Consider the following 27187-nt stretch of genomic DNA (forward strand, 5'->3'; position numbering starts at 1 on the left):
TAGTGGTCAAGTTAAGTTTAACAGAGCGGTACTTGACTAGAGTGGAGGGAAAATGTGCTCTAACCTTGTTGGGAGAAACTTACCTGCAGCATCATTGGTATTGGTAGACATACAGCCAAGTTGATGATTGGTCTGTGCTAACACTACTGAGCGAAGACACTGTAGTGTTAATATTGTGACCATCGGTTTTCAAACCATTTACAAAACCACATCCTAGATATGGTTGCACTCATTTGTTGCAGCTCAAGGAAGTGAGACTTCCACTGTGTTAAGGAGCTGAAACAATTTCAAAACCATGTAAATCTGTGTGTACAAAGCCTCAGCTTAGTAACTCAGTTGCTACAAGAAAAATCATCACGTATGACATAACTGTTTAACAGTGCTAAAGACCATAATGAGGACCATAATAAACCATAAACAATATTAGTGTCTTGACAAGGAGAAAAATGGGAATGTATTAAAAATCCTTGTTTTGCCACCCAAATAAACACACTGGCTCTGTGTTCCAGAAAGACTGAGCCGCATCCATTCTGTTGGAGAGACTCACTCAGGAAGTGGTGGTAGAGTCTTCTCTGGCTACATCCACACTAATACGTTTTCGTTTTAAAACGCATAACTTTTGCTACGTTTACGCCTAGCGTCCACACTACTGGGTTTTCGAACCCCTAAAACGGAGACTTTTGAAAATGCTGCTGCTGGCCCTGTTTGATGCCAAGAAGATATTCAGCAGGATGATGTTCTGCTTGGAGTTTGCGAAATGGTTGCAGATGGCCTGAAACACTCTGGTGAGGATGTAGGTCTAGGATGGATAAATAAAAATTACAGATGGAGAGAAAGACAGAAAAAGAGCTGAAAGTGTCAGTGATGCTCTGCAGGTCAATACTGGCTCGATGAGCCCATGACACTTGAAGGCCTGCAGGTGGTGCTCCAGTCTAACTCTTATGAGTTAAAATTTCATAAAATCTATGGTGGTGTGGTGCAGTACCAGGGAAAGAGAAAAATATGCATATGTGTATGTGGTTTGGTGGCCCTGATATGCTGAAAATGTCTTAAATCCAATAAAAACATTGTAAACAAAGCCAGCATTGGGGGTAACAATGCTGCAATCATGGTTTTGGCCTTTGAGCTGGCACTGGTACACTTTCAAACACCACGTCCCTTTCTCCTTTGTCTTTTCGAACTTCTAACTGAAACTTTTAGACAAAGGACCACACAAGTCTGTTAAGTTACATAAAACATGTTTATGTAAACAAATTTTTTCAAATTGCAGTTTCTAAAGGCCATAATTTTAAATGCTGTGTATATTCATCACTGCAAGTATGTTGGGTGTATAAAGGCTCAAGATGGACTTTACATTGTTCTTCATCTGAAGTCTTCAACTATCAAACAATCTTACTGAACAGATGCTAATTTTCCCTGTTCTTCTGATCCCACAGATCACCATAAGTCAGCCACTGAAAAGCGCAAAGAACAACAACTTAATATAATAAATGAACAGATGGTGACAGACATCAGTTTACATTTTGCCAAGTGGATAAACATTGGCTGGGGACCTAGAGTTGACAAGATTTTAGCCAGCAGACCAAACGAAAAAAACTTCCGCTTTTGATTGAACAAAGGATGGTGTGGCTGTCTAAAAGTGAGGAGATTACAAAGGGGAAACCATGAGCAAAATACTGATTCTTGCAATTAAAAAATAAAGATTTTTGTCATTTCATTTATCAGAGATCCTTCATGGGAGTTCCTCAATGACCTCTTAGGGTCCCTGGACCTGACTTTGGCAACTACTCCTTTACTCACCTGTTTGACCACACTTATCAGGCATCATGGAGGGGATTCTGTACCCTCTGCACTGGGTTAGGCGGGTTAGGCCCAGTCCTGGTTCCCCTCATCTCTCTCTACATTAGATCACTTGGCTCTGTCATCACATCACACAACACCTCTTATCTAACACTCAGGTTGGGTCATGCATCTTAACTTGCCTAGCTGTCATCTCCAGTCAGATTTCTGGCTGCTACCTCAACCTCAGCCTTGACAAGACTGAGCTGCTTTTCTTCCCACACAGATTCTTTTCCTCCCCCCTGCAAGACCTCTCTATCATCATCGACCCACAGTAACTCCTGCCCAGACTGCCAAGAATATTTGTGTGGTTCTGGACAACCAACTGTCATGCAAGGCCCACATCGAAGCCGCAGCCCAATCCTGCAGGATTGCCCTCTATAATATCTGCTGAAGCGGTCTCTTCCTCACCAGGGTCACTGCACAGCCTATTGTTCAAACTAGTCATCTCCTTTCTGGACTACTGCAACTCCCTTTTGGCTGGGCACCTCAAGTGTTTGCTTCAGCCCCTACAGCTCATCCAGAATGCTCCAGCCCACCTTGTCTTCAACCTCCCCAAATTCTTCCACGTCACCCCCTTGTCCTCCCACCACTAGTTGCTTGTGGCTACTTGTATTGAGCGCAAAACCCTGCAACCCCATACCTCCATGGTGCAACCCTACACATCAGCTCATGCTCTGCCACTACTGCTGTTGCCGTGTACCTTTCCCTTCCCACCTGGCCCAGATTCTTCTCCCTCCTGCATCTCCAGTGATGAAATGACCTTCCCACTCCAGTGAGAACAGCAGAGTACTCATCCTCTCTCCTCTTGTCTTGCAAAATAAATGAACTTAAAATCCCTCCCACCTTTCTCCTCAGCTCTTATTTCCTTTCTAGCAGTAGTCTATAACACTTCTAAGTAATGTATCTAAATATTCCGTACAAGTGAACGTTATTCTGCTGCCACTTCTGCCAGAAATACTACCCTTATCCCCAGGACCTCCCTTTAACATACGTTGTGCACCAATCGCGTTTTTACGGTTATAAAGATTGGCCCTCCTGAGCCACCATACATATTCCAAACAACTCGACTGGCAAGCAGCTGTTGCTACGATATTATGTTACAGAGCTCACGTGTGCGCCAGTCTTTCACTCACTGCGATTTTGTTGTGCAAAGATTAGTTTGAAGTATTGTTGAAGGAAGTAATTTGTGTCACCAATAAGATAATGGAGCCCGTTATACAAATACATTCCGGTAAACGTTCGCGACGTTTTACGTCGCTAACTCTGAATTCCATTACATGCCAGTGTGGATCATTTGAAAACGAGGTCAATAATATTGCTTCTACTGTTTCAGTGTGTTTCTTGCAATTGATCCGATTCTGTTTTCTCTTCAGGAGCCACAAAATGGGACATTCGTCAGAAAGTTTGGGACTACATTGAAGAAAAGAATCTTGCCAACTTTCCAAGGCCTGTTCACAACAGAATCCCAAATTTTAAGGTAGGTTAAAGCAGTTTGACTTAATACAGCATTGCTAAGAGCCTGTTCAAGACCAGCGGTTGTACAGTATATTCAATTTATCATTGCTGTCACAAATGCTTACATTGGCAACGTAAACGTTATCTGTATAAAATACAGTATACACGGTACCAACTTAGCCTGATTGTGGCGGAGGCTAACGTCAGAAACGTGGGTACAGGCTAAACTTTAAGTAAGGAAGAGACACCAAATATCATGGTATCAGATAGTGTTGAGAAAGAAAGTGATCAGATACTAATAACTGTAAATAGCAGTCGTCTAATAAAGTAAATAGCCTACCTGAATAGGGAAAGACAATATTGCAACATCAGCAGTAACAACATCAAGGCTTCAGACCTGCAGGCCTGCTGCAGCCCATGGTCACCCTGCCCCATCTCATTTAAACCTCTATCAAATCACATAGATTTCCCTTCTAACCTGCTCCTAAATATTGATTTTCCTTAAAACAGAAGATACATGGCATTGAACCTGTGAATGTTTGCTCTATCTCTGTGCATGCGTGCATCTATTTCACTGTGTGGTCACTGGCCAGGGTGCGGCTGAAGCATGTGACAGGCTGGCAGTCCTGCAGGAGTTCAAGTCCAGCCAGACCGTCAAAGTAAACCCAGACAGACCCCAGCAGCAGGCGCGCTTTGTCACTCTGGAAGTAAGTTGCCGCTGACAAACCTCTCCTCACCCCTTGTGCCCCCCTCTCCTCTCCAACCCAGGGTGCTTTCACAGCCTGCGCCAGGGTGTCTGAGCTGCAGGCGTTCACCCAGACGGCTGAGGTGAAGGTGGATCCTGATAAGCCTCTGGAGGGCGCGCGGCTGGCAGTGCTGCAGGTAGAACTGCACTGCACTGGGGAAAAAGCACCAGGAACCAGAGATGAGGGCCCAGCTCGGCCTGGTTCTCTTTTTAATACAGCAATATTTCAGACACATCAGTGCTTTACATCTGCTGAATTTTCAAATTTACACAATCTTATTTTCATTATCATCTACTAGGGATGGGACAATACACTTATCTCACGATGCGATTCAATGCGCAATATGGAGTTCACGATTCGATACAACCACGATAATGTAATAAATAAAAGTTCAATGACAATAAAGTGTGACTGTGCAGAATTATATTTATTTCTGAGACTAATCTTTCTAGCATTGACTTGATAGAATGTAAACAACAATTTCAAAATGTCATTACAAAGTGCAAATAATATGATTTGGATGGAGAGCTTGTGAAACTGTGATGGGCAAGCCGCCTCATTTGTGATTACTACAGCAGTGTAAAATGTAGCTAATATCGCGATTCATTTTTCTGCCCCACGATACGTATTGTCACATTTTTGCATCGCGATATATTGAATTCCGATATATTGTCCCATCCCTATCATCTACTGACCTTCCATGTTCCAGTAATCAACTATGAATGTTCTGTATGAATGTAATTTTTGGTATCCTCTTCCCAGGCGAGGAAGACCTTACTGGTCCCTACCCCTCGTCTTCGTACCGGTCTCTTCAATAAGATCACCCCTCCTCAGGAGGCCAGCAAAGAACAGCTGCGTGTGTGCTCTACCTCTCAGGTTAGAAGTTGTTGCACATATTCCCATGTTCCCCCACCATTTACTTGTAGCCACCATTTAACATTTTCTTGATTTGCCTGCTCTGCAACATGACAAATCATCGGAAATTTTTGCCATGCCATTTGTTATCTTATGTGTTATTGTTCAGTTGTTATGTTCCTGACTCTGTTGACGTACATTACCTGTTATGTTTCCCTTTCCCATTACTCTTTCTTTTATTTCCCCTCTGTTTTTCACTCTTTCCTTGTCTTCCTAACCTCTCTCTCCAGGGTGTGAAGGAGTTCAGCGTGCCGGTCGGCCTGGATGCCAAGGTGAAGGTGGACCTAGTGGTAGTTGGCTCTGTGGCGGTGTCGGAGAAAGGTGAGAGCTCGTTGATGGCACCACCACCAAGGCCTTGAGATTTTATTTTTTTTGCTGATCATTTGACTCTCTGACCAAAACCTCACAACCTGTTATTATTCAAAAATTACTGTGCTTAACCGTTCCTTTTGAAGATCAGAAAGAGTGCCCTATAATGTACTCTAGCAGGTTATTTATTTGTTTACTTTATTTATTACACCATGGAGAGTGACAGGAAAAGAGAGACAGACATGTGACAAATGAGCCATATTAACACGTGTTGTGATCATTGCACGCTCATGGCATGTGCTCTGGCCCACTGGGACAGCAGGACGCCCTGTTAGGGAGATTTGAAGAAGCACAGAAATGGGAATGTGGGCATAAAAGCACAGATGTGCTTAATCAGATCCATTTGGCTCCTTGTGGGTTCTGCTGTATTCTGCCCTCTACAGAAATTGTCCCATCACTCACAATGCATTTTGATCCTCATTTTCAAAATGCCTGAGATAACTGATGCAATGTCGGGATGAAAAAGACATGTTTACCATAATTCATACAATCCCAGATGGCTGTAAGAGTACAAAGACACATGGTTTTCATGAAGCGTTCGTTTTCCCCCCCAAGTCCTGGGTTGCATAGGCTGTACCCTTGTCCCCATCAGACGACATTTAATTAAGTTAATTTTCCGAATAGAAAACATTACCACAGCCTCTACATATGTCATGTACGATCACAGTGAATACGTCTATTTTTTATTTAGAAATTCTCCATTTTCGCCCCATCATTAAAAATGCTTAATTTTATGCAGATGTTGGTTTATTTTGTAATTTATGTGCTGTGATATACTCTTGGAAAAAAATCAGCTTCCCCAAAAAACAGGGGCAGACAGGTTGCATAGTATCTCAACCTGTCTTTTGAAAACCTGCCTATCTCATGTCTCTATGTGGCTCTCGTCCTACAGGCTATCGGATAGGAAAAGGAGAGGGCTATGCTGACATGGAGTATGGCATGATGGTCTCAATGGGGGCTGTGGATGAGTCTACTGTGGTGGTTACTGTTGTCCACGACTGCCAGGTTAGTCTTTATTTATTATACAACAGTTAGTCCCGGTCAAGTCATTTGATTGGACAGGAGGCATTCCATGAGTGCTGATATACAGTATAACAGTACTAGGATGTTTTACTATATGTATCACCCCGCTTTACAGGTGTTCTAATAAAATAAAATAGCAGTTATTTCTTTCAATGTATTTCACATCATTCACCACAGGTTACGTGATTCTGGTAACATTCATCTCCGATGAAAAGAAAAACAAACAAAACATTATAAAAAGGCAGTTATAGCAGTAACAGTCCCAACTCTATGGGATGCTATTTTATTATTTCACTATTGTGGTAATGTTGTAATTGTTTCAGCACTATAGGAGACACAGATAGGAGTGGTTGTCTTCCAGACATTAGTCTGACCCTCAGGTGTAACCAGGGCAACAGAAATATTGTTAGCAAAAACTTTAGGTTTTGCTAAATTGAATGCCATTGTTTTGATAAGCTGTTTTTAAAGCAGGATTTTTTTAAAATAGTAAATGCATGTTTTCTCTGCACTTGGTCCTATGTTCATTTTCTCTCACGAATCTGATACAGATGAAAACATCCTGTAATTAATGCTATCTCCACTTTTTCAAATGACAAAGTGATGAACGGCAACAATAAAAAATAATGCATGTCACTGGCGTGATTTTGTGGCTCGCTTTATCTCCAAGATGAATAATTATGTAAACTTTATTTTACCTTTAAATTCACCCCTTTATTTCTGTTTCATTGTGGTATTTGTACTTGCAGGTTGTGGACATTCCAGAGGAGCTGATAGAAAATCATGACCTGACTGTGGACTACATCCTCACGCCCACTAGTGTTATTAAAACAGACTGCCAACGCCCCAAACCACAGGGAATCATCTGGACTAAGGTAATTGAGGTTCTCTTTGCTGTGTGTACGGATAAGTCTACAATACAACTCTTATATTCCTCTGGTGAGGTCATGAAAGCTCAGACTTCAAGTTTCAAATGTATTTTAATGGATCTAGGGCTACTTGTTATTCAAACAATTGATCAGTTGGAAAAGTCTGTCAAGTCAGATGATCTTATCAGAACCATCATCTTTATGATGATTATACCACGGGATCTAAAGGAGTCATTCACAAGTTTGCACTGATTTGAAGGATAAAAATGTAGAAAAAACAAACATCTTTACAGATACAGTACGTCCCGTCACTCACACTCCCCCCTGGTCACCTGTCATGTTTACACAATAAGTGCACTAGCGCTTTTAGGTGCTCAGGGGGTCTGCATTATTAAAGTAGCATAGAGTTCAAGTTCACTTTATTTATAAAGCACACTTAAAAACAAGTGTCGACCAAGGTGCTGTACAAGTATATGCAAAACACAAAGACATGACAAAAAAAATAAACAAGCAAATCATATAGAATCAAAGGCTGCAGAAAAGAGATGGGTTTGAAGGTGCAATTTAAAGGTGCCAATAGAAGGGGCAAATCTAATACTGGGGGGGCAGAGCGCTCCACAGTCCAGGGGCCACAACAGCAAAAGCACGATCCCCAGCTCTTAAAGAGGCGCTCTGTCCTGAGCACCTTATAAAACATTTAACCCCTAGCCTTTGTGATACTGCCCTCCAGTGGACATGTGTGAAAACACCCCCTGCCAGATGACTTATACATTCATTCAGCTGCCTTTATGCAAATCTGTGTGCATTTCATTTCTTTGTGATAATATTTGTGACTGTATTACTCTAATTGATTTTCGTTGTAATGTATCCCTAATGTAAATTATGAAACATCTGAAAGTATTGCACTCAATACATATTTTAACCTCCTCTGCTCATTCCCTTTTTGAACTGTTCATCCTTTTAACCAAATTTACTCTTAGAGTGATTTTTCAGTGACATTAACTTAACCTTAAGAGTTTGTTTTTGATATATTTTTATAAAAATGACTAGGAATCGGCTGTCAAACACAAAAAAATGAAAAACGGCTTGAAAAAAAAACTGTAAAGTAGCCAACGTTGAAAATAATTAACTGCATCCGCACCTCACTTTTTTTCTTTTTTTTTTTACCTCACTTTGTCTTGATAGCATTTTCAAGTCGAGCACCTCAGGCCTCTGTTTGGTTTAAAATTTGAGTCTAGACCTTAAACTGTTTATGATTCACCAGCACTGGCAGGCGAAAAAGTTGAGTCTTTGCCACCTGTCAATTTTTCTTTTATTCAAGATGTTGGCGGGGTTTATTTCTAACATCTAGAGAGTTTCTACGTAACCCCTGGGTCCCTTAAGACACGCATGTAAGTAAACAGGACCCAGTGACCTCACAGACAGGAAGGCCATGTCTGATCATCAAAGACTCCTCTGCCCGGCCAGCTTGGCTCTGCAGGGGCAGTGGAAAGACGGGTCAAACAGGCCAGTGTAAAAACAATAGCCTCATATATCCTTTACAGCACTGGTCACCATCAAAGCCCCCCAAGACAGTCTTAGACCTGAGGAATCAAGAGAGCATTCTTTATTTTTAACTGCTTGTGAAGTGAAATGTCCTATCGCCATAAAGATAGTTAGTTGTATAATTACGATCACGTGGTTTGTGAGCAGGATGGAATAACACCAATTAATTTGTCAGCTGTCATCGTGCTACTCATTTAACACATCTACAGGAATGCTGCATGGCTCAGAGCAAGGCTGTCTGTATGCTATCTGTGACCCTCCTTCAGCCTCACTGAGCATGTCCAGTTTTATATCTTCAGCTGGACACGGACAAGCTGGAGAAGATCCCCATCCTGAAGAAGCTGCTCGCTCTGGAGGAGCAGGCAGGCAAGGATGTCACGCTGGGGACGGCGCCCGCTGCGGAGGAGCCTGGTCTCCAGGCTGATCAGAAACCCAAGAGGCAGAGCAGACGGAGGCCGAGGCGAAACACGCAGCAGGATGCTGAGGGGGAATCCAAAGAGGACTCCAGGCAGGAGAACAGAGCGCAGTCGGAGCAGAAACCCAGGCGGGGGCCAGCTAGAGTGAGGAAAGAAAGCAGAGGAGACGGTAGGGAAGATGGAAGGGTGGAAGGCAGGAGAGGTGGTGAGGGGGAAAGCAGAGAGGGGGGAAAAGGGATGAGTGGGAGAAGTGGTGGGAGGAGGAGAGAGAAGGCCTTTGAGGAGAGGGAAAGTGATGCCGTGTCTCAACGCAAGCTCCCCCCGACTGTAACCACAGTGTACCTGGGAGGCATCCCCGCTGGGCTGCGTGTCAGCGAGCTGAAGACCGCCCTGCGAGAGCGGGAGGCCGCGCCGCTGAGGCTCACCTGGCAGGGAGCGCAGCACAGGGCCTTCCTGGACTACATCGACCCTCAGGCTGCGGACCGGGCCCTGGAGTCTCTGCAGGGCCTCTCTCTGAATGGCCACGATCTGCAGGCTGAGCTGGCCAAGAGCCAGAGGGGCGGCAGGAGGTCTGGACTGCCCAATAGGAGACCCAGACCAACAACAGCTCCAAAAAATAAAACGGCATCAGAGAGTAGTGGTGACACCCATGAAAACACTCAGCAGTAATAGCAGTCGAAACCTACACAGCCCAACAAATACTACATGTATTACTTGTGGAGCCATCTTAAATGCCTTAAGCAGAGTTTAGTTTGTTTCTAATATCTCTGGATTTATTACAGTAGATCCTCAATTATATGAATCTCAGACATCTGAAGTGACTGCTCATCCTAATGGGGACAACAACAAAAAATATGAATAAATGAAATAAGCAGCAGCAGTACTTTTAAGAATGGGAATTTCATTACTGTATCGCGGCATCTCAAAGCATTTCACTTGAAAAGTATTTTGTACATGCCGTTTTGGAATACATATTGTTTTCTTTACACACGCCTCCTGGTCTGTGTTTCCCAGAGCGTTCCCCGGCGCCTTCATGGCTTTGAGTGGTTCTTAGATTAGATTAGATATTTTTCTCTTAAACTTGAAGAGTTCAGTATATTTTGTTTCCTCACCCAAGTATCATTGATTACCAAACAGTGATTCTCTGATTGTCCTCTTGCAGTGTGAGCAAATTAAAGAATCAAACTAAGAACTACTCAAGATGTATATGCTCTTGGAAACATAGTCCAGTAAAACCTCCATTTCTGAGTTCATAGAAATGAGATGTCATATACAGTCCTGTATGTCTGTATGTATGTATTATAGTGGAGGAATAGGAATTTAGACTTTGCATCACAGACTCCTTCACTTAGAGTTCAGACAATGTTAAAAGGTCTGTAATATTCTCAAGTTTTTCAGAATATTTTGTGTAATAAATACACTGTATTTAAGAAGTTCAAACATTTGTTTTTGTAGTTTTCTTTATAACAATGACCAGCTAGAATGCCATGGTTAATTCACCTGATGCCAGTATGATACCAACCTCAGTCTGTAAGGAATGAGAAGCAGCAGTATGCCTGGATGAACTGTGCTGTAGTCTTAATGCATCTCCTTGTCAAGTACTGTAACCTTCTCTAGTAATGCATTTGTCTATATTGGTTCAGGTTTGGTCTCGATCCCAGGTCTTCCAGCTGCTTTTTAAACAAAATTTGGCAGTCCACCCTCAAGTATTTTATTATTTTTTGGATAGGTACAATGAAGAGAAACTGTAAGATGGGTGGGGAGAGATGTGACAGCATAGAATGAGCGCCAAGACTTGATCTTGTTTAGTTAAGTATACATTGTATTTGCAGACTAGACATAACATATCCACTTAATCAACCTGAGCTTGGATTGTAGGGGGCAGGTGATGAAGAGACATCAATGCATCAGCAGGTGTGTCGGGGTGGGGGGTATCAGGTGATATCTCAGACAGCACTTGTCTGTCTGATTTTGATGAAATTCTACCAGCGTTTAAGAAATTTCGCTAACTGCCCTTTTGGGGGCGCTAGAATTAGAGGTCAAAATTTAAAACATTGAAAGGCCCCAACTCCTACGTGGTAAGTCCAATTGACACAAAGCTTGCTACACACATCCAGCTATCCTAACAAAATACACTGACTGGCCTAATGAAGGTGCTATAATTAAAGGTCAAAAATATTACTCAAATGTGATATCCCAGACCATTGATCTGATTTTGACAAAACTTGGAGGGATGATGCATCTTCACACTGTGTTCCAGCGTTTAAAAATTACACTGCTTGCCCTGATGAGGACGCTATAATTAAAGGTCAAAATTGAAAACTTTGAAAGGCCTCAACTGGTCCACCACTGGTCCGATTTTGAAGAAACATATGAGAGATGATACATGTTACTGATTGCCCTATAGGGTGCCTGCATCATTCCTGAGGGATGACATGTACTTGCCTTGTTTCAAAGATGACATATCTATCTATGGTAGTGCCGGTTGGTTCCTAGACAGAACAGGTTAAGTCAAACTGATGTCATAGAAATACCAAGAGTATCATGCACATACAAGCCGTATAACCAGACCTTTGCATCTAATCAAGTATCAAGCGCCCCCTGCTTAATCTTTTAATTATATCTTTCTGTGTTTCTGCCCGGCATAGCACCAACATTACCTGGTACCTGATCACTATCATGTTGGTCTGCTTTGCCAGAGAAGTGCCTTGTTTTTCAGGGAGGTCTGGACTGCTGAGGGATGAGCACATGGCATGTCTGTCTCCACAGAGCAGGCCTCAGGCTTTTTATGGAGCTGTCATCCAGGCCCGGCTAGGGAACAGCTGTGGAGCCCCATCTCACCCCCTCAGTCCGCCAAAGTACTGAACCCCAGCTAATGTCATCGGTTTGCTAATGCATCGTCCCGCTGCTGTTGAGCCTGCTGCCCCTGTGCACTATGGCATGCTCATACAAGGGAATTTCACTGGGGTTCAGTTAGTGGTCATGTTGCCAGATAACAAGGCTGCACAAGTAATACAAAATCCTGCATGTTACAGCCTCGTGCTCAGATCTACATATGCACACAGCATGGGTTAACACCGGCATGGGTTAACAAAATTAAAAAGGAGGCATCTTAAGGTATGTTGCCTGTCTTACAAGAGGAGTGCGTGAGAGGGAAACACAGTAATCTGACTGCGAACCAACAAAATGCATTACTGCCTTCCTGTTTTTCTACATTACGAGCACCTGTTTTTAACACGTGACCATAGGCTTTTATAAAATCCTAAAATTAATCATGGCAAGCCTTTGTCTTATTTGTGCCAAATCAAATCAGTGTAGTTTACATTGGCCTAATACATCTGGCTTATTTGATAAGAGCAAAGTTGGCAAAAACTAGCAATTATGATTTTTGCAACTATAATCCACAAATAATGAATCAGATGAAGAGCGTTTTGTGTAGGTAAATTGGCTCATGTGCCTTTATGTTCTTGGCAATATATGTCCATGGTATGATAAGACATTTGTGTGCATGTTCGGTTAGATTGTTATTCCACTGATGCCTCTGTGAATATATTATATTTCTGGTTGATATATCTTCAGTAATTAGAATTTAAAGAGTGTCTATAAAGAGAAAAACAAAGCTTCTTGCAGACACATCACTTCTGCAACTTTTTAATTTAAAACCCATGGAACATTTTTTCTTTTTAAATGCTTCTACTGTGGGGGTTTCATTCTCGTGAACCCCCTCCATAGTGTAGATTGTCAAAGGTTGAGGTGGCAGCTTGTAGCCTGCACCCCACAGACTGTAGCTACACCCAGAGCTATTACAGACTCTTTACCCTGATACATATCTAGGTTAGATATTTGAAAATTAATGTAGAGCAGCACCATTTTCCTTTTGTTTGACCCAGACCGTATTTTGCAGAAACACCATTTGGCCAAAATGATTTTGAGGGGGAAAAAAACATCCAACAGTGTAATTGTAGGCCTAGAGGTTTTCAGCCTGTAACCAAATGCAGCCGTGATCTCTGCCTTTGATTTGTTAGGGATTAATTACTGCATACCCTCTTAGGGTTAACTATGCATACATAGTAGGCATGCTACATTTGACTTTTAAAACCGTTTATTTTAGGTCTAATTAATAACTAATAGGCTTTTTTAAAATAGAAAATCAGATTTGTTCATTTAATGCCTGTTTGCAAGAATAGCCGTGACCTGTAAACCCACAGGCAAGTGAAGACATCAGGCTTACCAGAATTCACCAGTGACTAGTGGCGTTTTGCATAAGACCTAATAGGCCTTAACCTTCCTCTGACTTGGCTTATGGGCCAGCCAGAGAAACCACAAGACTATTCCTCTAATGACAAACCACTTTGATATTCCTAGAACACACAGGGACTTAAAGTGTGTCTGTGGTACTGTGGACTTTATGTATTTATGTATATATTTTTTTACCTTCATGGTATCAACACTCAGTTTACCCACCTTTTTATTTGTGGAATAGTTTACCAACCGTTTTTAATCAATCTCTATGACATAAATTCATAGTAGGCCTGTACATTATTGTAAGTAGTATCAAACTGAGAAGTTATATGAAGATTTAAGGAAAAGGCATGAAACAGCCTCATGCTTTTCTGCAAATATTGACTTCACCGACTGGAGGTTACAGGTTATACCCACTTATTTATTTACCACTAAATCTCTGGGTATCACGATAATATTCCTATAAGGACAGTTTTGGTGTCATATTTGCTTGTAGTATCTTTCTAAAATGTATAGTTCTTTTTTGCAAGGAATTAAGGGCCTGTGAAGAAATAGAAATATGCGTCTTATTTTTTGTAGGTTTTAGGCTTAAACTGCCCGACAGATATATTTAATTTCATACAAATGGTGTGGTGTAATATAGCCTATAGACTAGCCCTAACCTAAGGACCTAACATCATATATGTATACAGTGCTGAAAATAATGACCGTCTAGATACATCTAACACACAAACGACATAACAGTGCTTACATTATATCTTCAATTTTCATTTTAAAACAAATAAGCGTTCTGACAAATATTGCCAATAAAGCATACCTCCTTGGCCAATTCGCCTGAAATTAAAATACGTAGGCCTACAGAATAAATAAAAAAGTTGCGCTTATAGGCTATTCAAAAAAGTGCCTTCATCTTTTTTACACAATATATATGGACACATATATATAAAATGTCCATTATTGTTCATTGAAAAAGTCAACGCTGGTATGGAAGTCCAAAAAACAGCTTGAATCTAATTTGTCAAAAAAGTAAAACTTCTGATGGAGAAATGAAAATGTGCATTTACATAGGCCTACTTTAACAAGATGAATAAACATTTACAAATGTGTAAAGTGGTAGTCATCCGCTCTGCAGAACTAAGTACCAAACAGCAGCTGGGTTTCAAATGCCCAGTTTTTACCCCGCCGGTCGATGTCGATGGCATGAAGTTTTGATTTTATTATGTGCTTGTTCTGTGATGGGCCTGCTCCCGTCTCTTCTCGGTGTGTAAAACAGTATACAAGTAGTCCAGTCTATTTTCCTTGACTTGTGGTGACGCAGTGAGCGCTTTCCAGGCCGAGGGCATGCCTTTGTCATTCAGTGGTTATTTTTTTTATTTTTTTTTTCTCTCTGTCGCTTGAGTTCACTCTGCGGGTCAGACTGTACGTGGCTCAAGTCTCTGATACCGTCCTCTGTCTGCAGATGGTCCGTGCCATCACATGACGCAGGGCTTGATGTCCTGGTAGGAGACCTGCTGGTGGTGGTAGTACGAGCTGCTGCCTGGAGAATGCATCGCTGAGGAAGTCATGGCGTTGAACGAGAAGACGAACTCCTTTCGGTCACACATGCTGGGGGACTGGGAATGGTACCGAGGAATACCTGCAAATACAGCAGAAACAGACAGGTATTTTAAAATATGAATAAAGCAAATAAGAAATGTAATGTAGCCTAATATAAATGCAATGAGACATTATTCATTATTAATATATGGATATGAATGAATGTATAGGCCCATGAAGAATCTTAACATAAAAAAAAACAAAAAAACACAGGCTAAGTGCTAGGCTAAATATTTATATTCAATAATTATTACAAGGCTTTCCACCATAGCAGAGACTTTTATTAATTATCAATGATAGACATTTCCTCATAGGCAAAAGCAATGCAGTAGCCTACTAGGTCTATAGGTCAAGGTGACAGCTTAGTCTGTATTGATTTTATTATTATTATTACTATTACTATTATTATTAAAACTTTAAATAAAAATACTTCATCCAATTGAGTATCCTATTAAATTGATGCCGGTGTTTTCCTTCCGCACCTGTCTTATTTCTGTGACAGGTGGCCCTATAATGAACACTGCCTGATAATTAATAATTATAATAACTACAATAAACAACTAACTAACAAACTGTGGAATTTGTAGAGACCGGATGAATATACCTTCACCCTATTTTACTAACTGTAAGATCATTTTAGAATAGATGTGTTTATTCCTTATAGGCCTAAAATCCATTTAACGGCCACCGTGATTAAGATTGTCCAGATGAACGCAGGACAGAGTCTCAGAGAGGGAGGGAGGGGTGTTGTAGCCTAATTGACGCGGTGGCCTGCTCGCACGCCAGTCCCGTAGGACCCAGTGCCCCGGGGCAAGGCAGGCCGGCTCTAACCGCGCTTGTTTTTTCTTGCCCCGAGATTGGCACGGCTCTAAACTCGTGTCCCGGTAGACTTGCCCTCCCGAGCCTCCCGTTACCACTTCCAGGAATTTATTCGGGAAACATTTGCGATGTGCAAACCCGCTGATTTTTAGGCTTATTTGGAGTCACATTCCAGTTAATGGAAGGCAGGAAATTGAAGAAGCCTATGCTCAGCTTCCATGTGAGAAGCTGCTTATTTTTAGTTACATAATTTTCCTTCTACTATAGAGCAAAATATAATTATAATTCTCCTCCCATTATGTAATAGGCCTATATACAAAGTGGCAGCAAAATAAATGCAGTGCAATGCAAATAATGTATTGTAATGGTTCAAATAAATGCAATGCAAATAAATGTATTGTAATGGTCTTCAAGACCAATTACAATTACCATTACAATTAAGTTTGAGATACGCCTATAAAATTCTGTGACTCACCACGATGGTTCCAACTCAGAAATATTGTTTATAACCTTTATTATTATTATTATTATTATTATTTAATTGGTTGGGCCCTGGTGTTTGAAAATATAGGAATTCTTGCATCATAAAATGTTTTTTTTCCCACTGACTTCAGTAAATTTTCTTCCACAATTTGCTATTGTAAAATCAGCTGCAGTTTTATATATATATTTACATCTCCCCCTATTTACTTTATAAAATCAGATGCAGTTTTATGTCTCTCCATGGTTACTGTGAAGCAGATGAACTTACAGACTAAATGAAATATTGGTATTTGGCCTACCTTGTAAATCTGTGGTACTGTGCCCGTTCTGGTGCAGGTACGGTTGGTCTAGTGAATGCGTGGGCAGACTGGGCTGCAGCGGGTTCGCTCCTGGATTGCAGGGAGACAGAGGTTGTTGCTTAATGTAAGAAGCTCCATTATTCAGTGAGGCCGAGGGGGCCGGAGCCCAGGCCGAGGCTGAACTCGAGTAGACGGGATGAGGCTCCATTACTCCCCCGCTAGTGAGCAGTGGAGAGGCGGAATTGTCATGGTGGGGATAATCACTCCCGGTGGATCCTGTACAACTTCCCATATAGGAATGTCCACTGTTGGCCGACAAGTGTGACATCGAGTGCCCGGACAGACCCATCCCCTCCATGTTACCTGCCAAGTGTCCATTCATCATCCCAATCCCACTGTCCAGAGACAAACTGTTGGGCGGGCAGGATAGGCCCCCGCCGCTCCCCTGGAAGTTATAGGACTCGGGGAGGTGGTTGAATCCCAGGCCGTTCATCATGCTGTACATGGGCTTCAGCGCCTGGCACTTGCGCCTAAAACCCCTGGGTCTCCTTCTGAAGGAGCCTTCCTCGAACATGAACTCGCTAGCCGGGTCGATAGTCCAGTAATGGCCCTTCCCGGGCCGGCCGAGGCCCTTGGGCAGCTTAATGAAGCACTCGTTCAGGGACAAGTTGTGACGCACGGAGTTCTTCCATCCCTGATATGAGCCTCTGAAAAACGGGAAGCGGCTCTGTAGGAACTGGTATATTTCACTGAGCGTCAGGCGTTTGGTTGGAGAGCTCTGGATAGCCATGACTATCAGCGCTATGTACGAATAGGGGGGTTTCTCCGGCCGACGGATCCCTGCGTTTGTCTTTTTGGTTTTCGTAGTGGATGAGGCGGTCTCCATCACCGCGGTCTGTCCGTGCGGCTTCTCCGGAGCAGACATCGGGCTGCTCTGGGCAGGAGTCTGCGCTGGGGGCTGCTGGACCTCTGCCGTCATTAGTTAACTTCAATCTGCGTGGTGGCAAACTTAAAATTTCGCGTTCCACCTTACAATACAACAATACAACGTCGAATAATAATTCACATAGACGTAAACAGAAAAAATACCGATAATTATCGTAGGCAAACTTTACGCACGAGCCAATAGCGAGACTGTCCTAACACTGTCTTCCTTCTGATGCAGTCCTGTACCAGTTTGAAGCCTGACCGCCTTGTACGCAGCGTCCGAAGTGGGAGAAGGAGCAGAACAGGAGCCGCTTTCCACTTCAGTTGGTGTGTTGTCGTGCGTCCGAGGAGCTCACTTTTTACTTATCTGTTGCCATCAGCGCATTGGAAGCTGGCTGTCTTGGCCATCCTAATGCTGGGACCCGCCCAGTTCCCTCCTACTCCAGTGGTGGGCTGTAGCATGCACATCTGTGTGCGTTCACTTTTCAAGGAAATGTTTTTTTCTTACTCTTACATTGAAATAGTGAATATATCTCCCATATAGCCCACGCAAACAACCTAACCTATATAGAAAGTCATTGAAATAGGTTATAATGTAAGATATTATATGAACAAACACAAACTAGTGATCACAACCAGCTGTTTTATAGGTCAGGGCCTGTAGACCCAGTCATTTAATTAATTGTCTGATTTTCTGTTATGACTTTTGGGTTTTTTTTTGTAACTTAGAATATTGTGCATATAAGAAATGTATATTTACAAGCTTAACCGCAAACAGCTCTCCATGTTAGGCCAGGTGGATAAAGCACCAGCCTTGCAAATAGGTTATGCCTGAATTTTTATTCAGCTGTGATTTATATTATGAAATATTCTATGAAATATTTTTTTAGTCTATGAAATGCTTTTACAAAAGAACATGCCCCTCATATTCAAAACCACCCTCCTGATTTCTGTAAAAGATAGACAGGAACATGGGCAGGATGTTTATACAGCAAAATGTAAACATTTTCCCTGGCCTTCTTTAAATAAAAAATCAAGCAAAAGCCCCGCTAGATCAGCTAATACTCAATCTGATGGGATATGTCCGTCTACTCGCAGCGTCTTGAGTAGATGTTAGACTTTTTTACACAAGAATACAGTATTGTTTGTGTGATGCAGTCATAATATTTACGCAGGGACACAAGGGGAGAGAGATGGAAGCCCTGCCGAACTGTGAGCACAGAAACTCGGACGGGGACTTGAGATCGACTCCTACAAGAAACTTGCCCATCGGAATGGTCCACGAATAAAAGTAAGGCAGACGCAGCAGTTTTCAGACAGAATATCACCGGCAAAACTGTGCTCGGTCGCTCGGGCTAGGAGGAATTAAGACCTGCATGCGATAACAAGGAACTGAAATATCCAGGCTCTTTTTGAGTGACATACAACACCACAGAAGATTATAATTAGCAACAGCGGCAGGAGTTGATTGTATATTCACATGGAGCTGACATTATGCATAGGGTTCTTTAGATTATTTAGTTTAATTTATTTAATTGATCTAAAATTCAGTCAGAAGAAAAGGCGAATCAGTTTATTTTATATCTCCCCAGTCGATAGTTTAATTTTCGGTCGTTTTTACAGCCTTTATAGCCTTTTATATAGCTGTGTGTGTGCGAGGGCTACTGAAAGACGATCAGTCCATAACCTAAAACTGTTGACAGTAGGTTGCTTATTGTTCCCCAGAGATCCCGATAGCTGTAGCCTGCAACATTTTGCCTTGCCGTGGCTTCAATCAGTTGGGCTTGTTGTCCTTCTGATCTCTGCCGGCGTTACTGTTTATTATTGGGGATGCTTATGATTACTGTCGGTTTTGACATAATGGAACATAATACTGGACCAAATAGAGGATGGCCATTTTTATAATTTCACAGCCCTGGTCCGTGCGTAAAACCAGATAATATGTTTGGAGACTTTGGTGCCTGTGCGTAAAGGTTGGAAATAGCGCTTACAAATATATATTTTTTTGTTTTAAAATGATTTGCCAGCACCGTGTTTATGTGTTTAATTTGAGGAAACATTTTAAAATTAAATTTCGAAATAGAACTGAAACATCGAATGGTGTATTGATGTTTTCCTTGTAATTGTCCCGTCCAGAACAACCCTAACGGTTGGCTTTCCTCCTGCCTGGCGTTTTGCCACAGGGAGAAAGCCAGTAAGAAAATATGTCATTGTCAGATTTTCATAGTCAACCCAAAGGTGAGAGGAGTACACAGAGAGTATTTGCTGTTGCAGTGGAGGTTTAAACCCAGGAAAAGAAATTGATAGAAGTAGTAGTATTGTTTTAACCGGTCCCTACACGGCCACTCGCTTGGAATGAGGCCCACACATTTATCAGCGTAGCAGACCACCCAGCGCGCTCTAGGGGCAGGCGCGCTCCCGTCTTTTCTCTGCCCACTGCATTTAATTACCGCTGATGACTTCATTCCATTAAGGCGCTTTTTTCATTCTCTCACACGCTTTCGCCCCACTTTGTTTTTTTACTCACAGGTCCACCCAAAACCAATGTCCATGGCTAATATTTACGCAAACCATCAGTGATGGGTTGTAACGCGTTACTCCTTGACTCGTTACTTTTCCCAATAACGAGTAGCCTAACCAATAATTACTATTTCAATGTCAATAGTGATATGTTACCAATCAGAAATAATGAGTCGTAATCGAGTCTCAATATCATATTGAAATTGATCTATCGAAAACTTTGCAGTTTAAATACGTTTTCTAATGGATATTTTCAGATTTGCTTAAATTCTATCGTGTTTATCGTTTGTATAAGCGAGTCATGTGTAAAGGGAGGAAAGGGTTACTTCAGAAGTGTAGGTAGCAGATTGTGTTCGTCATTACTGAGTCTCTTTACTAAGTCCCGAGGTCATAGCTTCCCTGTTGCTCCATCGCAGACGAATTCATGCACTTTTCCATGACGTCCCATAATGAAATATTTGACAGCGCTGCATCCTCAGGAATGCTCGGCCACTTAGGTAGAGGTACACCACAGTCCTGACAGTCTTTCCGGGCTGTCTTGCAGTTATTTAGTGAGGAGAAACCAGTTGTGGACCCCTATATGCGAAGCTGCTGCAAGGCTGTATACATAAAGGTTCCTTACATGCTTCCCCCAGTCAACTCTAACTGCAACGATACACACAGTGATACACAACATCAACAGGCAGAGGAGTCTGTCATTTTAGTCTTTTTTCTCGGTGTGGCCCAGAACGACATTGTCAGAGAGAATATTTGAGTCTGATGTTTTGATTTGCTCTACTTGGGCTTTTTCTTTTACTGGTATGATGCTCTTTGGGGGATCATAAAGTTACACTCTTGCACATTCCTCTCATATTGATGTTACCGTGTGTTCTTCGAGAGAGCCATAGGCTTATAACACCATGCCACATCATTTTACCAAGTGACGATATGGTGAACTTCAAAATTATTGCTCATCCATACCAATTAGGCAAATACACCAAACGGACTGTGGATTCTATGGATCCAGCAGCTGCAGTGGTCAGCAGTTTAATTTGATTTGAGCCACAGATTAAACTGTTTGAGGAGATGTAGTCCGCGGTTAGCAAATAACATAGCACAAAGTCGCTATTGAGGAATTTTAATTGATAAACACAGATAGATTTGATCTTGTTTAGAAATTAAAATGGCGGTCTTGACACTGAGAAATAAGCCTTTTGCCTCCTCGGTGCTGAAGTGGAGCCCGAGAGGGTCACCAAAAGGCTGCAATGGATTTGTTTGGAGGAACGTGTGACAGATTGATCGATCAACTGGATAACTGCACCAAGAGGCCGTAAGTTCATCTGACTTGAACTTGAAATCCATGATTTTGGAGCAAGCTATCTGTATAATTTTATTTTATTATCATTATCCATGGTGCATTTATTTGAGAACAATAATCTTAAATCAAATACAATTGGTAGCCTGCCTTTTTCAGAATTCAAAGCTTAATTTCTTTATTCTGCACACATTAGATGTTTTATGTTTTATTTTTTTTCTAACTTTTGTCCTAAACTGACGCCTATATGTCACCTTGAGAGAAAAAGTTGGGATGGAAATAATTTAAGTATATATTTGTATTCATAAAGATTAAAAGGTTAAAATTCCTTAACAGCGTATTTATAATAGGAAACACACACACACATTAGTCAGAGGGCCTAGATAGAACAGGCCTAGTGTTTGAGCCTATTTATAGCCTATAAATAGCCTATTTAATAGGCTTAATAGGCAGTTGAACTTTTGATAATAACATGCACAGCATTTTTCTGATTTTATTTGTTTGTTTTTTCATGTTGTACATGCCTATGTTATAGGAAGTGTGAAGAGAAAACATGCAAACAGTGCAAACAACACTTTAACGCACAGATTTAAGTAGGCAGCTGTGTCAGTTTTGCAGGAATACTCAAGATAAAATCAGGTAGGAGTGAGTTTTAGAAATAAGCTTGTCTGTGTACTGCTGGTTTTATTCAGTGATTTATCTCTCTGTTGTATTGATTTGTATTGTAAGCTACTGAATGCAGGACAAAAACAGAATTTAAAGAAGTTCATAGATTGTTTTTAGTTTTGATTCGATTTAATATCTTCTATTATACACTCCATAATGAAAAATATTAAGCTTCGACAGTATAGACTAAAATGATTTTATTTGCATATTTTTAGTAAGATATATTTTAAGCAAATTTGGAGACAATTCATTTTGTGTCTCCCACTCTCCAAACGCGATAAATAAATTACAGAGGCATCTCAATTGGTTTGCTTGCTGTTTGTCTCTACAGCATTGTCGTTTTAATTGAAAACAGTATAATGTCGAGGTGGGTACCCCCTCATCACTTTCCCTGGCGCAGTAGGTGGCCGTGTATATTTTTGTTTAAGTGGTGTTTATGTGAACGAGAAAGGACGGGATTGCTAGCAGACCGCTGATTGCGCGCATTGGGTCGCTACATGGATCTGAAGTGTATTTGATGGGCACCACCCTTTCAAGTAATCAGCAGCAGCGGAGTTGCGCTCTATGACTTTTTAATTTTCTTGGCGATATCTCGCTGTTAGACCTCCTCCGTACCTTGTGCGTAAAGGCGCAGGGGGAGAAGAGGTGCTTTTGGCACAGCGCCCCTCACCCTAATGACTCGGTGGGCACTTAGGCACGTGAACTAGATGTTTATATGTTTATATTGCTCTCCGTAGCAATTACACAGCAATCTCCACACTCAGTGTGGAAATATGGAAAATCGATCCCTCAAGAATACAGGGACTCTGCAAACATTCTGCCTGCTGAAGTGTCCTTGAGCACGGCACTGATCCCAGACCAGCTCTATGGGCTCGCGCTGACCCTGCACTCTGACTCAATAAACTATCACAGTATTATTACATTGTAATGCAGTGGGGCCTAATGTAGCCTATCAGTTCATATTTGCATCCCATGTGTCATGTTGCTGGTGTTGCATTCAGGTGTGAATTCAGCAGGCTGTGATCGGTGGACTGACGGAGCTGAGACGTTTATTAATCTAATTTCAGACAGATCCACTTCAGCGCTGTTATTACCTTTCTTCACTCCCCAGTCTTTGTTTAAAAGCTTCACATGACAGAATCCAAGCGGAGGATTCTCCAGAGTTTGTGCAGCTGTAGGGAGCAACTGGAGAGTAAACACCTAAACTCAGTTTACCTACTTTTTAATTTGCGAAACAGTTTGCCACCTTAATTCAAGTCTGCGCACCTTCATTATATAGGCTTACCTCATAGTAAGTAGTAGGATGTAGTGTCTTTTCAGGGAACTAAATAAATGTCTTTTGTTTTTGTTTTGTTTTTTTGTTTTTCCCCCTGAAAATGCAATTGATTTTTGTTTATATTGGTGATTGTTTGCCTTATAAGACCGACTGGAGGTCGACAGTACTCACCTTTTTATTTACCACAGCATCACTGTGAGTAGGCTATCCTATGGGTTCAGCCTTTAATAATCAATTTATACATTCCACTTATAATCTTGAATTGGTAGTTATTGAATTGCCATCAGAGAAAAAAAGTGCATAATAATTAAATAGTTGGTTCTGTTGTCATTATTCATTGGCTGGTAGGCTACACGTGTCATGAGGACTACGCCCACGAGGCCTGTATGCTTCAACGGTACACCTGCAGTAATACAAAAAGACTGAACGCTTTCCATTGATTAACTTCGATGCTTCAAATGATTGTAAATGATTGCAAAGCCTGCCTAATAGAATGGATTTTATGGTGGCATCTTAGAATATTAGGCTAGGTATAGGCCTACTATTTTTTATTCAGCGTTTTATTATCTAGGACAAACTCGGGCCTCAGTTGTATCCTCCAATGCAATCTTCAAATGATGATAAATCTAGGTTATAGGTCCTCTGGATCCAGGAATAGTCGCGCCACTGTTGCACTGTGGATGCGTTGTTCTCTACAAACAGGGAGCTCGCCATCTCAAAATACATGAGTCATTTTGCGCAAGCGGCATTGTGAGAACCACAGCCTTCTCAGGAAAACTTGGCATGCCCTCCCGCAGCAGTCCCTGGTGTATAGTCAAATTAGATACTCAAATCACCAGACTGCCATCCTCTCAGTTCAGTAGGCCTATTCACTTCGTCATATGTTCAAATAAAGTAGATTTCGTTTCTGTCAAAGGACTCCCTTTGACAGCCTTGTGTTGAAAAGGAAATACGCCTTTCAGGCAATGAAAATGTGAATAAAACCATATATGTGAAATTCCTCCTGGTTTATTTTGTGATCACACACAGCACCGCAGCATGATTTGACACGGCTGAAGGACAGGAGTGGGGAGGATTTGGCAGGTCCAGAGGTTTTACAAATTCCAAACTGTCCAAATGTGGTCAGCACTTGCAGCGAAAATGTTCCATCTTTTTTTTAATACCTGTAAATGGCATTTATTCCAACAAGCTGGCAGGCTGTTGTCTGGGTGAAACACAGCAAACAAGTAAACAATGCAACAAGAGAAACTAAAACTAAAAACAACAAAAATATAAGTACTCTATATTTTTTTCCCTTTTAACTTGGAGGTCCAGACTTCAAAGTTAGACATGAAAAGCATGAGAAAATATTCTGCTTGATTGTGGATTTAGTGTAGATTTTCTTTAATTGGCTTTGCTGTTTATAGGCAGGCTTAGGGTTTGTCTTTCTGCTAATCTCCAATTTATGAATATGGATCAGCTAAAATTAGAAATTCTGTTTGTTACACCTGAACATTTTCTAGAGTTTCACAATGAAATTGTTTCATGGTGATTTTTAGGCTATTTAGTCATTAAGTTAATTTAATACTTTTCTGTTCATGATGCTTTTGTTCACAATCAGACAAGACATTTAGTTTATTGACACTAAGTCATTTTGGCTAAATAAGAAATGACTAAATTTGTTTTCCCTGTAACAACCGTATTGGTTCCCCTCAAGCTTTTATGTTATTCTTTATTATTATTGTATTATTGTGTCTGTTTGTTGTCCTCAAATCATTCTTTTTAAATGAATAATGCACCTAAAAAGACCTAACGTTTTAATAGATTTAATAGGTTCCAAGTGTTTTATTTTTCTTTGAAAGCACAGAACTAAAAAAAATATCTTTTTGAAAATAACATTGGTCGTTCAAATTGATATTATTCATAAATACATAAAACTTGGAAGCAAACTTGGATTCCTCAAATGGTTGTGTCTTTACAGTACTTACTGGTGTTGTTTTAAAAGTAATTAGGAATAACTTGGCATGCTTGCCATCATTTTTTCTTTCTTCTTAGCTATTTTTTTTTATAATTCTCTGATAAAACAGAATTTATAAAATCTGCAAATTATTAATACAATATATTATGCAAACATATTGCTGCATGAATTAATTAAAATGTTCTATTTTAGATGCCTGAGTGAAAGCGAGCATGTTGGTGGGAAAACTCTTCCATGAGCACCTCCAGTGGGACGGCACCTATCAGACAGGCCCAGGGACAGCTGAGAGGTACGGATAAAAAACATTAAGCATCACTATCCTCTCCTTCATCTCCAGAAGAAGACTAAAAAATCACTTTGAGTTTACCATTTTCCTGTTGACACTTTTCCTCGGTGCTGCACTTCAGCGCTCTGCTCGGCTCGACTGTGGCCTTTCTATAGGGAGATTCCTGAGTGAGTGGGACCCTCCCTTGCGCCCCACCCTGCAGCCCTGCACACCTCCCAGGGCCAGTCCAGCATGGTGTGTCTCTGATGCAGGGGGAGACATCAATAATAAGAGCTGAAGCAGAAACCACAGTCGAGAACACAAAAGAGAGAGGGAGGGCAGACGCAGGCCACAACCGGCTCTGCTGCAGGTTAGCTCCTTTGATACTGCCTTGATGGCAGTTTGATGGGTGCACATGGGGCGACATGGGTTTATACGTACGTGTTTACATGCCTGTTTACATAATATGTATGGTGTTTACGCGCAGCCCACCGACTCTTTTTCTTTCCTCTGAAGGGGGATTTTCCTGTGGCAAGCTGCTTCGGAAAAAGCAATTAAGAATTCCCAAACAGTGCACCACAATGGGAGATATCATTTGTGCAATGTGTGTTCCATGTCCCTTGCAGTTTTGTCTGGATTGGGTTGGCTATTTTTAATCTGCGCAGAACCGAACCCACCTACAGACAAACCACAAATTGAACGAAGGGGAGGTGGCTTGGGGTGGGGGATGAGTGGGCATGGTAATTGCCTATTGTGGAGCTCAGACTCCTCTCTTCTGCCATAAACAGCTTTGGTAGTTCACAACATGATACCCTGCGCTCCAGTCAGTTTGAAATGAGGGCATATCCTCATTGTCTGTGGGAACCCATAGCCAGGCGGTGGTTGGAATCAGTCAGGAATGCTTTGGGTTGGTAACTGGATTCAGTTGTAATGCCCGGCTCTCTGCAGCGGAACACTAGGGTGGGAAAAAGGCCGAGAGCATTTCCTGAGCAGAGGGGGGTCCCAGCGAAGCATCACACACCATGGGCATCATGTGACAGCGATCCTGCCAGGCCTTAGCCTGTGATCCCAAGTGGAGAGGAGAGGATAGGAGAAAAGAGCAGAGAGCAGCACAGCAAGTGAGAGGGGGGAGAGACGGTGCCAGTGGAAGAAAGAAATGAGATGATAGGAAGAGGCTGAGACACAAGAAGTGGAGTGAGGCACAGAAAGTTATGATAATGCAGCAAGTCAAGGGATAGTAGATGGAGGAAGAAGAGGGAGAAAAAAAAATGCACCTTTAATCTTCCCTCTGCAAAGAAATATTGCAAAATGTTGCTTGCAATATGCCATCATTGTAAAAGAATCCAGCAAATGTTACAACCTGAAGATTACTGTTTTTACTGAACACTGTATTTCCAGTTTCAGTTTCTTTGTAATAAATGTAATATGAATCATAATGAACAGTCTTTTATGCTTGTGTGTCTGTCTGTCTGTCTGTCTGACTGTCTCTCTCTGTGTCTGTCTGTGTCTATGTCCATGGCTGCATGTGTGCATGTATCTCTGCACATCAGAATGCTGTTGACTAAATATATGTGTGTGTGTGTGTGTGTGTGTGTGTATGCAGACGTGTGCTGGCAGCCAGACGTTGCTCCCTGTGGCTTGTGTAAATGTTGTGAGGATCTCTGGA

At 41.6% G+C, this 27187-nt stretch overlaps 3 protein-coding genes across 5 annotated transcripts in view; 2 read left to right on the plus strand and 1 right to left on the minus strand.

The window, feature by feature from the left end:
* Positions 1 to 27187, plus strand: part of def8 (differentially expressed in FDCP 8 homolog) — a 150223-nt gene that overhangs the window by 67457 nt on the left and 55579 nt on the right. The gene's annotated exons all lie outside the window — the stretch shown is intronic.
* mthfsd (methenyltetrahydrofolate synthetase domain containing) lies at positions 739 to 10561 on the plus strand. Of its 3 annotated transcripts, none has more exons than XM_078283571.1 (8): positions 739 to 785; positions 3216 to 3319; positions 4066 to 4179; positions 4806 to 4919; positions 5189 to 5279; positions 6220 to 6332; positions 7097 to 7222; positions 9061 to 10561. In XM_078283571.1, exons 1-8 carry the CDS (start codon positions 758 to 760, stop codon positions 9844 to 9846), a joined length of 1476 nt encoding a protein of 491 aa, XP_078139697.1. In that variant the 5' UTR covers positions 739 to 757; the 3' UTR covers positions 9847 to 10561. The 3 variants fall into 3 exon arrangements, with proteins under 3 accessions (XP_078139697.1, XP_078139699.1, XP_071764086.1); XM_078283573.1 differs by lacking the exons at positions 739 to 785; positions 4066 to 4179 and adding exons at positions 2955 to 3073; positions 3891 to 4004; XM_071907985.2 differs by lacking the exon at positions 739 to 785 and adding an exon at positions 2955 to 3073.
* foxf1 (forkhead box F1) lies at positions 12813 to 17886 on the minus strand. Its single transcript, XM_071907977.2, has 2 exons — positions 16617 to 17886; positions 12813 to 15055 (listed from the first exon to the last, which is right to left on the minus strand). The coding sequence occupies exons 1-2, from the start codon at positions 17593 to 17595 to the stop codon at positions 14892 to 14894; spliced, it is 1143 nt and encodes a 380-aa protein (XP_071764078.1). The 5' UTR covers positions 17596 to 17886; the 3' UTR covers positions 12813 to 14891.

The sequence above is a fragment of the Centroberyx gerrardi genome, chromosome 1, assembly GCF_048128805.1.
Source record: "Centroberyx gerrardi isolate f3 chromosome 1, fCenGer3.hap1.cur.20231027, whole genome shotgun sequence".
Classification (NCBI taxonomy): domain Eukaryota; kingdom Metazoa; phylum Chordata; class Actinopteri; order Beryciformes; family Berycidae; genus Centroberyx; species Centroberyx gerrardi.

What these genes read in the sequence shown, in the direction of transcription:
- mthfsd (XM_078283571.1), top strand. Translation starts at nt 758, where the DNA reads ATGGTTGCAGATGGCCTGAAACACTCTG. An exon ending in AGATGGCCTGAAACACTCTG is followed by an intron (nt 786 to 3,215) that starts GTGAGGATGTAG and finishes TTTTCTCTTCAG; the next exon opens with GAGCCACAAAATGGGACATT. An exon ending in CTGTTGTCCACGACTGCCAG is followed by an intron (nt 6,333 to 7,096) that starts GTTAGTCTTTAT and finishes TTGTACTTGCAG; the next exon opens with GTTGTGGACATTCCAGAGGA.
- foxf1 (XM_071907977.2), bottom strand. Translation starts at nt 17,595, where the DNA reads ATGACGGCAGAGGTCCAGCAGCCCCCAGCGCAGACTCCTGCCCAGAGC. An exon ending in CAGTACCACAGATTTACAAG is followed by an intron (nt 15,056 to 16,616) that starts GTAGGCCAAATA and finishes CTGTATTTGCAG; the next exon opens with GTATTCCTCGGTACCATTCC.